We start from the raw sequence: 15,133 nt of genomic DNA on the forward strand, positions 1-15,133 counted from the left end.
GTAGAAAACATTTCTTTTTTCTTTTTTTTTTTTTTTGAGACGGAGTCTTGCTTTGTCACCCAGGCTAGAGTGCAGTGGCCGGATCTCAGCTCACTGCAAGCTCCGCCTCCCAGGTTCACGCCATTCTCCTGGCTCAGCCTCCCGCGTAGCTGGGACTACAGGCGCCCGCCACCTCGCCCGGCTAGTTTTTTTGTATGTTTTAGTAGAGACGGCGTTTCACCATGTTAGCCAGGATGGTCTCGATCTCCTGACCTCGTGATCCGCCCGTCTCGGCCTCCCAAAGTGCTGGGATTACAGGCTTGAGCCACCGCGCCCGGCCTGAAAACATTTCAACAATCAGGTTTTTTTGCTTTAAAAACGAAAGATTTGTGTGTTCCTTGCCATAAAACCATGTTACATGATTTGTAAAAATTAAATACAGATAAGCAAAACAAGGAATAAAAACGCTTATGATCAACAGAGAATATAATCAAAATCTTGATATATATCTTTCTAGTCATTTAGAACATATATATAAAATCATATAATAAATCTTTACAAATTAGAATATTGTTTTTAACCTGTACTTTTGTAATTATTTTAATGTCATTAAATTTTCTAATTATTTAAACCCCTGTGAACTAATCTGTTTTACTGATATACTATTATTTACTAACTCCCCCTGTTGCTTAAACATTCAAAATGCTTCAATCTTATATAAATTACATTGGTAAAATTCCTCTATTTTTACATACACTTCTAATTACTTCCTTAGATTAAACTGTGGATGAAAGTTAAAAACATTTTATAGACTTTTAATTTATTCCTTAATTTGTAAATATTTATTAGGTATATCCTCTTTGCCTTTTGCCAGGTACTGCTTACTGGTGCCAGGGCTGTAACAATGAAAAGACAAGACAAGATCCACAGTGACTTGGAATTTACAGTGCCATATATTCCAAGTCCAAATATCCCTGTGGAATGTACTTCTGTTTTTAACAGTTAGATAATTTTTTGGGGGGTAGGGGAGATAGGGTCTCTGTCGCCCAGGCTGGAGTGCAGTGGTGTGATCTCGGCTCAATGCAACCTCTGCCTCCCAGGCTCAAGCTATCCTCCCACCTCACCTTCCAGAGTACCTGGGACTACAGGTACATGCCACCACATCCAGCTAATTTTTGTGTATAGATGGGGTTTCGCCATGTTGCCCAGGCTAGTCTCAAACTCCTGGGCTCAAGCAAATGCTCATCTCAACCTCTAAAAGTGCTGGGATTACAGACATAAGTCCTCATAACCAACCTCAGTAAAATTTCAAAAATAAAACAAAGGCCAGGTGCAGTGGCTCATGGCTGGAATCCCAGCACTTTGGGAGACCTAGGAACAGTTGAGCCCAGGCGTTCAAGACCAGCCTGGGCAACATAGCAAGACCATATCTCTACAAAAAATAAAAAATTAGCAGTCATGGTGGTGCACGCCTGTAGTCCTAGCAATTAGGAGGCTGAGGCAGGAGGATTGCTTGAGCCCAGGGGGTCGAGGCTACAGTAAGCCATGATTGTGCCACTGTATTCCAGTTTGGGTAACAGAGCAAGCCCCTGTCTCAAAAAATAAAATAAAATGATACACTCTTTTTTTTTCTTTTTTATCATAATGCCAGATTAAGACACTTTGGAAGCTATTTTATTTTGCCTTCCCTTGACTGACCTTGTAAGCTCTTTAAATATGAAATAGCTAATTTATAATGTTCAATACCATACTTTCAATTCAATTATTATTTTGTCTATAAAGTATTCCTTCAAATGGTATAAAAGTCTTATATGTCTAATTTCTTTTTTTTTTTTTTTTTTTTTTTTTTTTGAGACAGAGTCTCACTCTGTTGCCCAGGCTGGAGTGCAGTGGCATAATCTCAGTTCACTGCAACTTCCGCCTCCCGGGTTCACACCATTCTCCTGCTTCAGCTTCCTGAGTAGCTGGGACTACAGGCACCCGCCACCACACTCGGCTAATTTTTTATCTGTTTAGTACAGATGGAGTTTCACTGTGTTAGCCAGGATGGTCTCGATCTCCAGACCTTGTGATCTACCCGCCTCGGCCTCCCAAAGTTCTGGGATTACAGGCGTGAGCCACCGCACCCAGCTTATATGTCTAACGTCTTTTCCCATGTGTCTAATTCCGATTTAGATCTTTAACAATCTGAAATTGATTATATTATCTTGAAAGTGCATGATGCTTTAAGCTTCCATACCATTTCACATTATTCTTTTAGATATACTCTTCTGACACTCTTCTTACAAAGCTTTAACCCCAAATGTCAAATTTATCCTTCAAATCCTAACTTAGATATCACCTGCTTTGCTTTTTTTCCGGATAGCCCCCAACCTGAACCTCTTTTCATATATTGCTCTTTGGTATCTTCTCCTGAGATATTGCTTCTAAGGTAAAAGCATGGATTCTAGATCTAATCTCTTTGACTTCAAATCATAGTTCTACTGTTCCCTAGTTAGCCTCTCTGAGTTTCAAATATCATCTAAAAAATCAGGATAACAACAGTACCACCCTCATGGGGTTGCTATGAAAATTAAATAAATACATATGTTTGTATATATTAATATATAAAAGCAGACATACAACTTATAACAGTACCTAGGACATACTGTTAAATAATGAGAGCAAACATTGTAGGTATCTGCCTTATCTACTAAAGTCCTCAAATACTATACAATTATTTGCATACAAGGTGAAATTTCAATTTTTTTCTGTAAAACAAGCAAAACTTACTTTCATTTTTACCAAAAGATCTAATGATTAACTCTATGTGTATAACGTTTTTTAAAGACAATTATTTTTGCCATGTAGTATGAAATCTATGGATTAAGCTTCAGCTTGACTTATATGTATTAAGGAGATTACATAGGTAAAAATTATTTTAAAAGTGAATGCTACACAAATATAATATGGCATTTTTATTAACTTCAAACACTAATCATTAGAGCTTTCAAAGAAATAAATCATGTTTTAGTTTAGACTAGTCTATGGAATTATAAAATGGTCCTGATATTCTATTTCTATATTATTAACTTCCTTACATATATGGTTCAAGTTACTTCAAGAAACAAAACAAATATGCATAGTTTTTAAATATGAAAACCAAAGTTACCAGCACTCTCTTAATAATCCTTCATATATTTTTAAAAAGATATACAAACATTCCAATATCAGATAGACTACACAAAATATAAAAACCAAAGTTACCAGAAATCAGCCAGGCACGTTGGCTCATGCCTGTAATCCCAGCACTTTGGGAGGCTGATACAGGTGGATCACCTGAGGTCAGGAGTTCAAGACCAGCCTGGCCAACATGGTGAAACCTCATCTCTACTAAAAATACAAAAATTAGCTGGGCATGGTGGCATATCCCTATAGTCCCAGCTACTCAGGAGGGTGAGGCAAGAGAATGACTCAAACCCGGGAGGCAGAGGTTGCAGACAGCCAAGATCACGCCACTGCACTCCAGCCTGGGCACAGAAATCTCTTAACAATAATATATATATTTCTAGAAAGATACTATAAACATTCCAATAGCAGACAGACTACACACATAAAGCTTTCTTACCTCATCATCTGAGTAGCTGTAGGCAGATGCAACAGCTACCCACATCTTACTGGCTACAGTCGCTGCTTGTTTCATACCAGATTTTAGGACATCTATCTTGGGCCCTGAGAGTATATTATCCAGCTTTAGTCCTGACAAAGAATTTACTACAGAACCCAACGAGCCATGTGGCGAAGAACGTATCAGTGCTGACAAAGAAGTTGAACGTTCTTTATGAGTTCGAGAGGGGGTTTGCTGCTTGAAACGCCCAGTAAAAGTTTTAGACCTGGACACTGCAGGCGAGCTTTTCTCACTTTCAGGATTTTCCTGTGCTGGTGAACCATGATCTAAAGGTAGGCTTGATCTCCTCTCTAGAGCATGAATAAATGCAGTAGTCATGCCAGACTCTCTGTTTTCCTCTCCATGTAATTCCATACTAGAAGATTTACTACCTAGGGGACTTTTTAGGTTCATATAGCTTTCTATTTCATCAGCCAGATTACGTGCAATAACTGGAGAAAACAACTTATCTTCAGAATCAAGAGTTTCTCCCCCTGAACATTCAGTGGCTAAAAGAGACAAAGGATCTAGTCCAGTTTCAACATCTTCCCTCTCAACCTCCTTAGCAATACCATATAAACTACTTCTCTTATTCCTCAGATCTTTGGATCCTGTTTTCAAGTCTCTGGACTGATTACTGTTACTATCACTTAGTAGACTCTCATATGTATCCTCTGTTGCAGTAGTTTTAGGTATACCATCAGTCACAGGCTCAAGGAGTTCTTGGCTTTCCTCAAGCATCTCTGGCACCGGAGATGATCTGTACTCAGGATTCCAAGTACTTTCAGACACACAAGTCCTACTATCAGGTAGGTGACAGCTAACATTCTCAAAGGTATGGGTTCTTGCGATATGAAATGGAGAAGTCTTAGGACATGTCAATGCTGCTGTGAGAATCTTAGCATCTGCTCCCATCATGATAGCCATTTCACTTGAATTCGAATCCAAACTACTCTTCTTAAGCAACATTCCTGCTCGACTTTCAGAACTAAAACTACAACTTCTCTCAGGAAAATGCTTTTGTCTTTTTTCTCCTCTATCACCATTCTTCTTGAGATTAGTAGCTTCGCCAAAGACTGCATCTTCAACTGGATCTTGAGTAGAAACCAGCACATTTGATATACTACCTAAAAGGGAAAGTAAAATATTAACGATGAATCTATTTTCCAAGTTAACTTTTATTAAAATGTTTATTGTTTTCCTGATTATGAATGTGACATATACTCAGAATAAAAGATCCAGAAAATTTAGAGGCCATAAAGAAGGTGTTTAAAAAAGTGCTCTGGAAGAGCTATTTAAACCTGCCTCCCAGAGATAACATTTTAATGTATAATCAGTCTTTCATCCTGTATGTATATAAACACCCATTTAAAAAAACAAATCATGCAACATATGATAGGTGGATATACCTGTGTTGTTCATTGAAATACAAAAAAAGAAAGAATCTCTTCCATCTTAGTTTTGTATCCAATTCAACAAATACTTGCCAGGAATCTACTCTGCAAAAAGCAAATTTGTAATCGCAGAGGAATTGTATATTTGCTATACTCAAAGTCTTACTGCTGCAAAGTAAAAGAATCCGGAATGGAATGCCTAGCACTGGAAAATTCTAAGAAGGCTGATAAAACCTGAGTGGTTAAAAAATTACTCAGATATATCCATTTCTTCAACAAATATCTAAAGGTCTAGTAGTATCCACTATATGAGGTGCTAGGAATACAAAGGCAAATAAAACAGACATAATCCCAGCCTTCACAGAAGTCAGTCTTATTTGATCAGGTAGAGAAAAAATATGCTAATGGCCACAGCAGCTTCCCCCAGCTTTGGAAGAAGAAAGCAGTCTTTTACTCTTTGCTACCATGCAATTTGTTTCACTCCAAAAGCTATTATTTCCTATTTGAATCATTATTAGAACTTAAGTCTTCCTGTTACAGACTGAATGTTTGTGTCCCTCAAAATCCACATGCTGAAATCCTAACCCCCAGTGTGATGGTATTAGGAGGCAGGGCCTTTGAAAGATAATTTGATTATGAAAACGGAACCCTGATGAATGGGATTAGAGCCCTTAGAGAAGGAGAGCTGTCTCCTTCTCTGCTGTACAAGGATACAGTAAGTTAGCAGTCTGCAACCTGGAAGAGGGCCCTCTGCAGAACTCACCATGCTAACACCCTAATCCTGGACTTTCCAGACTCTAGAACTGTAAGAAATAAATTTCTTTCTTTTCTTTTTTCTTTTTTTTTTTTAAGTTAGAGTCAGGCTGGGCACGGTGGCTCACACCTGTAATCCCAGCACTTTGGGAGGCTGAAGCAGGTGGATCACCTGAGCTCAGGAGCTCGAGACCAGCCTGGGCAACATGGAGAAACCCTGTCTCCAGAAAAAAAATACAAAAATTAGCCAGACGTGGTGGTGCTTGCCTGTAGTTCCACCTACTTGGGGGAATGAGGCAGGAGAATCCTCGATTGCTTGAGCCCAGGAAGCTGAGGCTGCAGTGAGCCACGACTGCGCCACTACACTCCAGCCTAAGTGACAGAGTGAGAGTCTGTCTCAAAAACAAACAAATAAAGTCAGGGCCTTACTCTGTCACCTAGGCTGGAGTATAGTGGTGCAATCATGGCTCACTGCAGCCTCAATCTCATGGCCTCAAGCGATCTTCCCCTCCAGCCTGCCAAATTGCTGGGATTACAGGCATAAGCCACTGAGCCTGGCAGAAATAAATTTCTGTTGTTTATAAGCCATCTAGTCTATGGAATTGTATAGCAGCCTGAATTATTCATATTTAGGATTCTCATTTGTGTTTTTCTTTTCCTTTGTTTTCTTTTTTATCCATTGCTTTTTACTGTAGTCACATCATTTGTTTTGTTAAAAAGCATAAAAATGTCTGGGAGCTTCAAGGAAAAAAGCTGTCTTAGAAAAGATCTTTCTTTTAAACTTCAAGATTGATTTCAAGGTTCTTTTTAATCTTTCAAGTTAGTACTAATAATCATAATTATATAAATTAATCAGAATAAGCATTTAGAGATATTCTTTTAAGCCTTCATGGGAATTAAACTAGCCTATTTTACAACTCAAAATATGTACCTGCTTTGAAAGCTGTTCCCAATATTTGAGAAACAAATCTTTGCAAATATTATTGGTTCTCACAGTATTTCCAGGAATTTAACAGCACATTTTATTCAATGTTAAAAAAAAAATTGCTATACTGACAAAAGCCCCATTATCCTCACCCTTCATTCTTAATATGAAAATAAGTTAAAAAGGGAAGGAAACACAGCAGTCCACAATGTCCAGTTCAATATTTTGAGAGGACGCTAAGCCTCTGACAAAGAAAACTCTTCCCTCCTTTTCCCCAGCATCTCTGCTATCAAGAGGTTGGGAAAATGGGATCTGCAATGTATATATCAATTATTTTCTCAAAAAACCTTTAGCCCCACCACCTCTTGAGCACTAACCAAACAAGTAATGAGTGAAACTCAGAGTCACGGTAAATACAAAGAGAAAAGACTTTAAGAACAGGAGTACTTTTACATTGGTTTAAGAAGCTGAACAAATTAATTTCTGTAAAGTCATACAATAGATACATCTTCAGACAAGACAGTCAACTTTAGAAAAGTGAACTGCAGCCACCACTAATGAAGGGCAAAGGATGCAGGCCAATTTCATCGTCTTTTAAAATCATATACTTAGACGTGTGCCAGAAGAGTCTTGGGAGGCCTATATATAATGAAAGTAGAAAACTCAAATTCAAGGGAGTCATACACACAGAGTTATTTAGTACAATAATCACAAATAAAAAGTGGCTTGGGGTACCTATAACAATGGCCAAAATCAAAGACCCACTGGCATATCTGTGTAGAGCGGAAATGACGTGAATCTTTTTCTTCTATTTCCCTTCAGTGATAGGAATTAACCGGCCACTCATAAGCCCTCTGGAATTTGATCACATCACTGCCTCTCTGTTCATGATGCATACAGGAAGCCCTACAAGTACACTTTCTCATTATCTAAAACGAGAAAGAGTGGCCAAATGGAGAACGGGCACCACAACAGGAAAGGGTATTCTAAATAACAATTAAACACACTAAATACTCCTTTTAAAAATCAAACACCTTTAAATAACAATATTTTCAATTTCTTTAGCTGATTTAGAGAATTCAAAAGTCCCTTCTGGCTCTTTAGCATGTTCATTACAATTAAGTAAAAAATTTAATGTCATTAAAGACACATACGTGTCTATAGACGTTTATTTTAAATATTTAATAACCAAAATGTAAAGACTTACCGGTGCTACTTTTCCTGCTGTTGATATCAAATATACCAGACGGAACTTTCACAATACTGCTGCCCCATGCAGGAGATTCAGTAGGACTGTGAGGCTCTGGACTAGGTTGTGAATGTTTTGCCACAATAGCAGAGGCATCACACACCTCTGGAAAAAAAAAATTTGGATGTTATCATTCCTACTTTTGCCAATATTAAACAGAAACCATATACTGACTTTTACATATTGTATGTATTTTTCTCCAACAGTCAGTGTGTCTATTTTACTTTGTGTCTGGTTTACTTTATGCCATAAATGCTGCCATTAACTGAAATGCTTTGTTTAACCATTCAATAATCCTAACATAAATGTTCTTTAGTGAATCATAAAGTCTCTGGTCTTCAGTTCTCCTTCTCATCACTTGGCAAGCAGGAGAGGGGCTTGATTCTCCAAAACTCTGGAGTATAAAATAAGTAACATTAAAGAAAGTATACTTTTGTGAAAGAGAACAGGAAGAGTGTCTTTCTTATTCCATAAGCCAAAATATTCCTTCATATTTTCATAAAATTATTACAACAAATTATCTCTGCCTTAATGAGTCCTATAAAAAACAGGAAAAATCACATAGACTTTTTTTTTTTTTTTGAGATGGAGTCTTGCTCTTATCACCCAGGCTGGAGTGCAATGGCAGAGTAGCAGCTCACTGCAACCTCCGCTTCCCAGGTTCAAGCGATTCTCCTGCCTCAGCCTCCCCAGTACCTGGGATTACAGGTGTCTGCCACCATGCCTGGCTAATTTTTGTATTTTTAGTAGAGACGGGGTTTCACCACATTGGCCAGGCTGGTCTCGAACTCCTGACTACATGATCCACCCACCTCAGCCGCCCAAAGTGCTGGGATCACAGGCATGAGCCACCGCACCCAGCCCACATAGACTATTTTTAACCTACCAATGAAAACTATGCACCTAGATATTTGAAGGACTGCTAGTGAAAGAGCCTTTCAAAATTAAAAATGGCACTAAAATAGAAGTTTTGATGACTCAAAGTTTAGTCCTGGTTCTGTCAAAAGTAGCTATGTAAATATGGCAAATACCTCAATGGGTCATACTTTCCCGCAAAATTAAGGGCTGACCTACAGAGTGTGGTGGCTCACACCTGTAATCCCAGCACTTTGGGAGGCTGAGGCGGGAAGATCACTTAAGTTCAGGAGGTCAAGACTAGCCGGGCAACATGGCGAGACCTTGTCTCTACAAAACATAAAAAAATTAGCTGGGCATGGTGGCACGTGCCTGTGGTCCCAGCTGACAGGGGACTGAGGAAGGAGGATCATGAGGCCAGGAGACCAGGGCTGCAGTAAGACATGTTCTCGCCACTGCACTCAGCCTAGGCGAGAGAGCAAGACTCTGTCTCTAAAACAAAACAAAAAAAAGAAAAAGAAAAAGAAAAAGAAAAAGAAACAAAAGTCTCTTAAATTTTAAAACTTCAGAGACTACCAAAATCTACCTTATATGTACTGTTAAGTACATAGCATCTTAGGAGCCAGACCTTACATTTGTGAAAATAATCATCAAAGCTATCAACTAAGATAAACTTTTAATTATTAATAATGCAGGTATTATTCTAAGTAAAGTTCGTAAATATCAGGACTTAACCTTCTGTTTGCATTTTTGTTTTAGTTATCAATTCTCTTGTTGCTTGTTCTTCAGGCACATGAATTTCTATATCATCCTTTATAAGTTCATCCTTAGACCCATATCCTTGGTCAGACTGACCACCTGTTAAAAAGAATGCAGACTTACATATAAATGTTTTCATATACTTATAATTCATATATAAAATATCAAAAGAAAATTCCACTGACCTACACAATGACGGTTAGACAAAAGACAAGAAAGCACACAAGGAACACAGAACATTTAAAAAATAATGATAAGCCACAAAGAACAGTAGAAACAGGAACATCAAAGACTAAACACATTTGGAAGCACTACATCTTAATTTCTTCATCTGTAAATTAAAAAGATGTAGACAAGATGTTTGGAAAAGTGTCTTTTGAAGAGTGTCTACAGAATGCTACCTTCTCTGTAAGAAAAAAACACACATACATCTGCTTACTTTTGCAAAAAGAAATTTAGGAAAAATAAACCAGGAAACAGTAAAGATGGTTACCTACCACGGTTGGGGGGAAATAAGATGCAATGAATAAAGAGGGATAAAACTTCTCTATGTATAGCTTATGGTATTGTTTTTATCTCTGGAGATACAATACACTTCTGCATGTTTAAAAAAATTAGTAAGATAAAGGGGGTGCAACTGAATGCAAATGGAAACAAATGAAGCCAACTATATTTCCCATGAATAATATAACCCCACTGAAAGGGCCAGGGGAGGACTAATCCAAGTAACTTTGAACACATTATTTTGAATATCCACCGTAAGCCTAAGAGTAATAGTCAAACCCTTAACTGCTTAGTAGGTTTGTTTTTCACAGAGAAATGGGTGTGACAATTCTGAAATTATTTTTTATGTACAGTACACATATTTTCTAGTTTAGGAAAAAAGTTTAGAAGCAGTAACACTGTGGTAACAGTGATCCCAAATCTTGGCTTCTAAAATCTATTCCCCATGAACAAGAACCTGGGGTCCCTGAAGAAATGGCTGATTCCAGAGCTCAGACAGAGAAGGTATAAGATTGAGCTAGAACATTTTGTTGTGCCAAAAAGGTAGTGTTCAGAAACATAATGGGAGAATATCTAAAGGATATAAAAAACAGCTTAAAAGAGCTTCCACTGGCCAACACAGGGATAATTTGAGGACCAAATAAGTGCAGTAATGAATTATACTTCAATGAATAAAACAGGAACCCATCAGTCCATACTGATAATAAATAAGAAAAAAACAGAGAATGGAGAATTTTCCATATACTAGAACATCGTCTTCTAAATTTGAAAACAGTGATAGAATTGGCAGAATCACCACTTTGTAGCCATCACAGTAATGACTGGTTCAGGCAAGCATCATCAATGGATGCCAAATTTAAAAGAGAAAGTGTCATGAGAAAGGATATTAGCACATTGTCTCAGAGTGTCCTTTCAAAAATAGCTTATTATCTGAGAGGAAGAAAAAGATTATAGTAACTAAGCATAGAGAAACCAGACAATAGTGAGACTAGGTGATCCAAATTAATATCACCGATGAAGGACAGACTGTGTGTGCCTGTAGGATGTGACAACTTGAGAAGTATTCAACATCATTTATGTAGCACACCCATGGATGCATAACCTAATCGCTAGGAAATAACAGACAAACCCAAGTTAAGAAACATTCCACAAAATAATTATGAATTCTTCAAAAAGGCCAAGGTCATAAAAGATTTTTTAAAAGGCTAAGGAACTGTGCCAGGTTAAGGAAGACTAAAGAAAGGGAGTTAAAGTACCACAAGGAACACTGGGATAACTGACAAACTTGGAATATAAACTATGAAGTAGTATATCAATGTTTTCTTCAATTTGGTAACTAAAGTGTGGTTGTATATAAGAGAAAATACCACTGAAATAATAAAGAGGTAAAGGGCAAGATGTATGTAACCTGCTCACATGATTTAGGAAAAAGAAATGGGGCCGGGCGCGGTGGCTCAAGCCTGTAATCCCAGCACTTTGGGAGGCCAAGATGGGCGGATCACAAGGTCAGAAGATCGAGACCATCCTGGCTAACCTGGTGAAACCCCGTCTCTACTAAAAAAAAAAATACAAAACACTAGCCGGGTGAGGTGGCAGGCGCCTGTAGTCCCAGCTACTTGGGAGGCTGAGGCAGGAGAATGGCGTGAACCCGGGAGGCGGAGCTTGCAGTGAGCTGAGATCCGGCCACTGCACTCCAGCCTGGGCGACAGAGCGAGACTCCGTCTCAAAAAAAAAAAAAAAAAAAAAAGGAAAAAGAAATGGTATGTGTATGCATACCGAATGAAAATAATAAAGCAAATGTGGCAAACTAAAAAGGAGGGAATCTAGATTAAAGATACAAGAGTTTTCTGTATTATTCTTGCAACTTTTCTGTAAGTTTGAAATTATTTTAAATATTTTAATAGTCTGTTTTGACTTTAAAGTTCTATAATTTAAAATCAAAACTAAGATCAGGTACTAGAGAAAACAGTATAAAGATGTCAGTAAAGGACACATAAAATAACATATGCAGTACCTCCATTTTCCATCACTTATTACACTGCCACTCAGACTCTGGGTTTGCCATACAACAAAAGAATTAATGTCTTTAAATACTACTACTTAGAATGACTAACTTCAGTCACTTTTTTACTAGCTCCCTCAAAAAGTCTGATAAAGCAATATGGTGCCATGAAATGAACACTAGGCTGGGACCCGGGTAGATTAAAACCAAACATGCTCCTAACAGCTAAGTCACTCTGTACCAGGTACCAAGTGGAAAGATTCCACGAGATAATCCTTAATGAAAGGAGCAACTTAAGCATCTGGGCTGAAAATCCCAAAAGCATGCAATGGCATTGTCAGAAGTTCTACAAAGGTACACCATCACTGCAAATTCAGTATGTGGCATTCAGTTATTTGAAATGCAGCTAAAATATAAATAAAGGGGACCTGAAAGTTTGTGCCCAACTACTGAAGTCTTTATACCAAACACCCAGGATTACTAGGAGACTGGTATTTCCATTAAAGGAGTAAATTGCCTCTATAATGAGATAAACTTAAAATTCTGAAGGAATAAGAGGAGAGGTGTTTATCTATTACTATTCCTGGTAAACGTTTACATACAAAAAATGTTTTTTGTTTTTTATACATGAAGCCCATTTCTTCTACAAGTATCATGAAAAAATATTAGATGAAATAAAATATGGTGGCTTTAAAGTAAAAGTTTCATAAAAATTCTTATTTGTTAATATAATATACAAACATGATGGCAAACTGAGGAAGTTAATTACAAACAGGATTGTAACCTATAGCTTTATGTTGACTTTCAAATTTACACATGCTCCTGTAATTATATGAAGGTTGTTTTTAGCACAAGAATTCAGCAAGATCAGTTTTGGAAAGCAATAGCCACACCACCTCAACAGCTGAAACAATTACTTCTTCAATGCCTATAACACTATTTGTCACAATGATGCTACAAACCAACCTTAAAATAAGAATTTTAGCAAGGCATAATATATTTTCAAATAAGATAACAAATATGCTTTGCAAACTGACCATGAAAAGTTAGTTGGATATTTTCAATAGAGTCTATATATGATTACATTTACCTGAAGGAGAAAAGGCAAGAAAATGAAAACTGTTTACCACTAATAACAATACTTAAAATACAATGAAAGGTCTTTCCCCCACCCTTGCATGTCAGCAAAATTTAACCTAATAAATGGGAAATTACCTGATGTGGTTAACATTCAAGGGTAGCATTAATGCACACGTGTATCCATAGCTTCACGTCATACAAGTCTGTCTGCACCCCACACCATGACAGCCAAGGACAAATGCAGCACCAAGAAACAGCACAGAGCAAAAAGCAAAGCAACAAAGAGCAGAGAAAAGGAAACTTCAGTCATTGAGACAAGTTCATCAGATGAAGTACAGGAATTAGACCCAGAATTCTTTTTAAAGGAAGGCTTGAGATATTAAAAACAACCACAACAAAAAAAACAACACAAGAAGAAGGATGTGCAACACACATATATCTGCACAATGTGCTACTTTAGTTACACTTATTTCTAACTTCAGAGGAGAGGGATGGCTATGTACATAAAAGCAGCTTCAACAGCTTCTCAGATCTTAAAAAATGTAACTTAAAGAGATTACTTTCTCTCATTGTGTGACTTACTTCCTTCCCTCTTTAATATTCATACTCTTAAAATTTTAAGATACATTTTCTATTTAATTTTTTTAAAAGATTTGCAAGTTGTCACTACTTTTCAAGTTCCTTAACTCATGATTCCTAATTATAGCATACACTTTCATAAATTAATGATAAGCAAATACAAAGAAGCATCACGCTACAGCACTGTGCACAGCACTCCCATACTAATTTTATACTACAGGAAATAAAGAGAAGTGATCTGCAGACTCTATTGTTTCTCTTGTAAGTATACAGTACTTTCAAAGTAGTCATATCACACAAACTCAAGAAGGGAAGAAGCTTTTTGAAAAAGGAAAGATTTAACATGAGAGTAAGTAAACGGTTAGTAAAATCTGGATTTTAGTACCTGTGCTAGAGTGATTATCAATGGACTCAAGCCTGATTAAATCTCTGACGAAGACTGTGTGCTCCCCATTGTTAGCATCATTAGAACTATCCACGCTACCGTGGCTCACCGTGTCCCCATCACTTCCACCTGTGACATTTTGAAGAGCTAAAGATAAGGACAATAGCAATTCAATAACTCATGCATTGATAATCTCTTACACTAAACATGAATGACCCACAGTTCATTTATAGTTGCAGAACACTTTCTAAATTTCTGGAAAAAAACAAAAACAATTTTGGACTAAGATAATCTGTCTTTAAATGTATGTGAAAATGTCTACCAGAATTTAAGTTTTCTACTTCACATAGCTAAAAATTCATATGCCTATAAAGCTCATGGTTCAGCAAGGAAGTATATTTCTAATCACATGTATTACCTGATATTGAGGAGACCTGTGACCTTTGCACAGTCTTTTTAAGCGGCTGCCTAAACTGTGCCAAGCCATGTACCACATTCCGTACCTTCGTCCATAAGAAGATACCACTGCGGGTACTGCTAGGCCACGGGCTCTCCAAAACTACCTAAAGGTAAAATAAGGGTAAAAATAATGTTAATTAGCAATATCTGATTTTAAAAATTCATACATATGTGTGTGTATATGTTTATATATATACACACAAATATAAACAGTTATACTGGCCAAGAGGTATATAAAAAAATGCTAAACATTACTAAACATGAGAGAAATGCAAAGTAAGACTACAATGAGATATCTTATCACCTCGTACTTGTTAGAATCACTATTGTCAAAAAAACAAAAGATGTTGATTAAGGATGTGGACAAAAGAACCCCTACACACTCTTGGTGGAAATGCAATTAGTACAGTCATTAAAAAGATTCCTCAAAAACAGTATAGAGTTTCCTAAAAATATTAAAACTAGAACTACCATACCATCCAACAATCCTATTACTGGGTATAGATATGCAAAAGAAATGAAATCAGTATATTGAAGACAGATCTGTACTCCCATGTTTATTGC

General features: G+C 37.2%; 1 protein-coding gene across 15 annotated transcripts in view; it reads right to left on the reverse strand.

The window, feature by feature from the left end:
* DENND4C (DENN domain containing 4C) overlaps positions 1-15,133 on the reverse strand; it is a 149,123-nt gene that overhangs the window by 27,323 nt on the left and 106,667 nt on the right. For 10 of the 15 annotated variants that reach the window (XM_077966027.1, XM_015117629.3, XM_015117630.3 and 7 more), the window contains 5 exons: positions 14,529-14,673; positions 14,111-14,257; positions 9,537-9,659; positions 7,905-8,051; positions 3,587-4,752 (listed from right to left, as the gene is read on the reverse strand). In XM_077966027.1, the coding sequence (XP_077822153.1) occupies positions 3,587-4,752; positions 7,905-8,051; positions 9,537-9,659; positions 14,111-14,257; positions 14,529-14,673 (1,728 nt within the window). The remainder of the gene's footprint in view (positions 1-3,586; positions 4,753-7,904; positions 8,052-9,536; positions 9,660-14,110; positions 14,258-14,528; positions 14,674-15,133) is intronic. The other 5 variants (XM_015117632.3, XM_077966022.1, XM_077966023.1 and 2 more) reach the window with 1 other exon arrangement.

Source organism: Macaca mulatta, chromosome 15 (genome assembly GCF_049350105.2).
Source record: "Macaca mulatta isolate MMU2019108-1 chromosome 15, T2T-MMU8v2.0, whole genome shotgun sequence".
NCBI classification, from domain to species: domain Eukaryota; kingdom Metazoa; phylum Chordata; class Mammalia; order Primates; family Cercopithecidae; genus Macaca; species Macaca mulatta.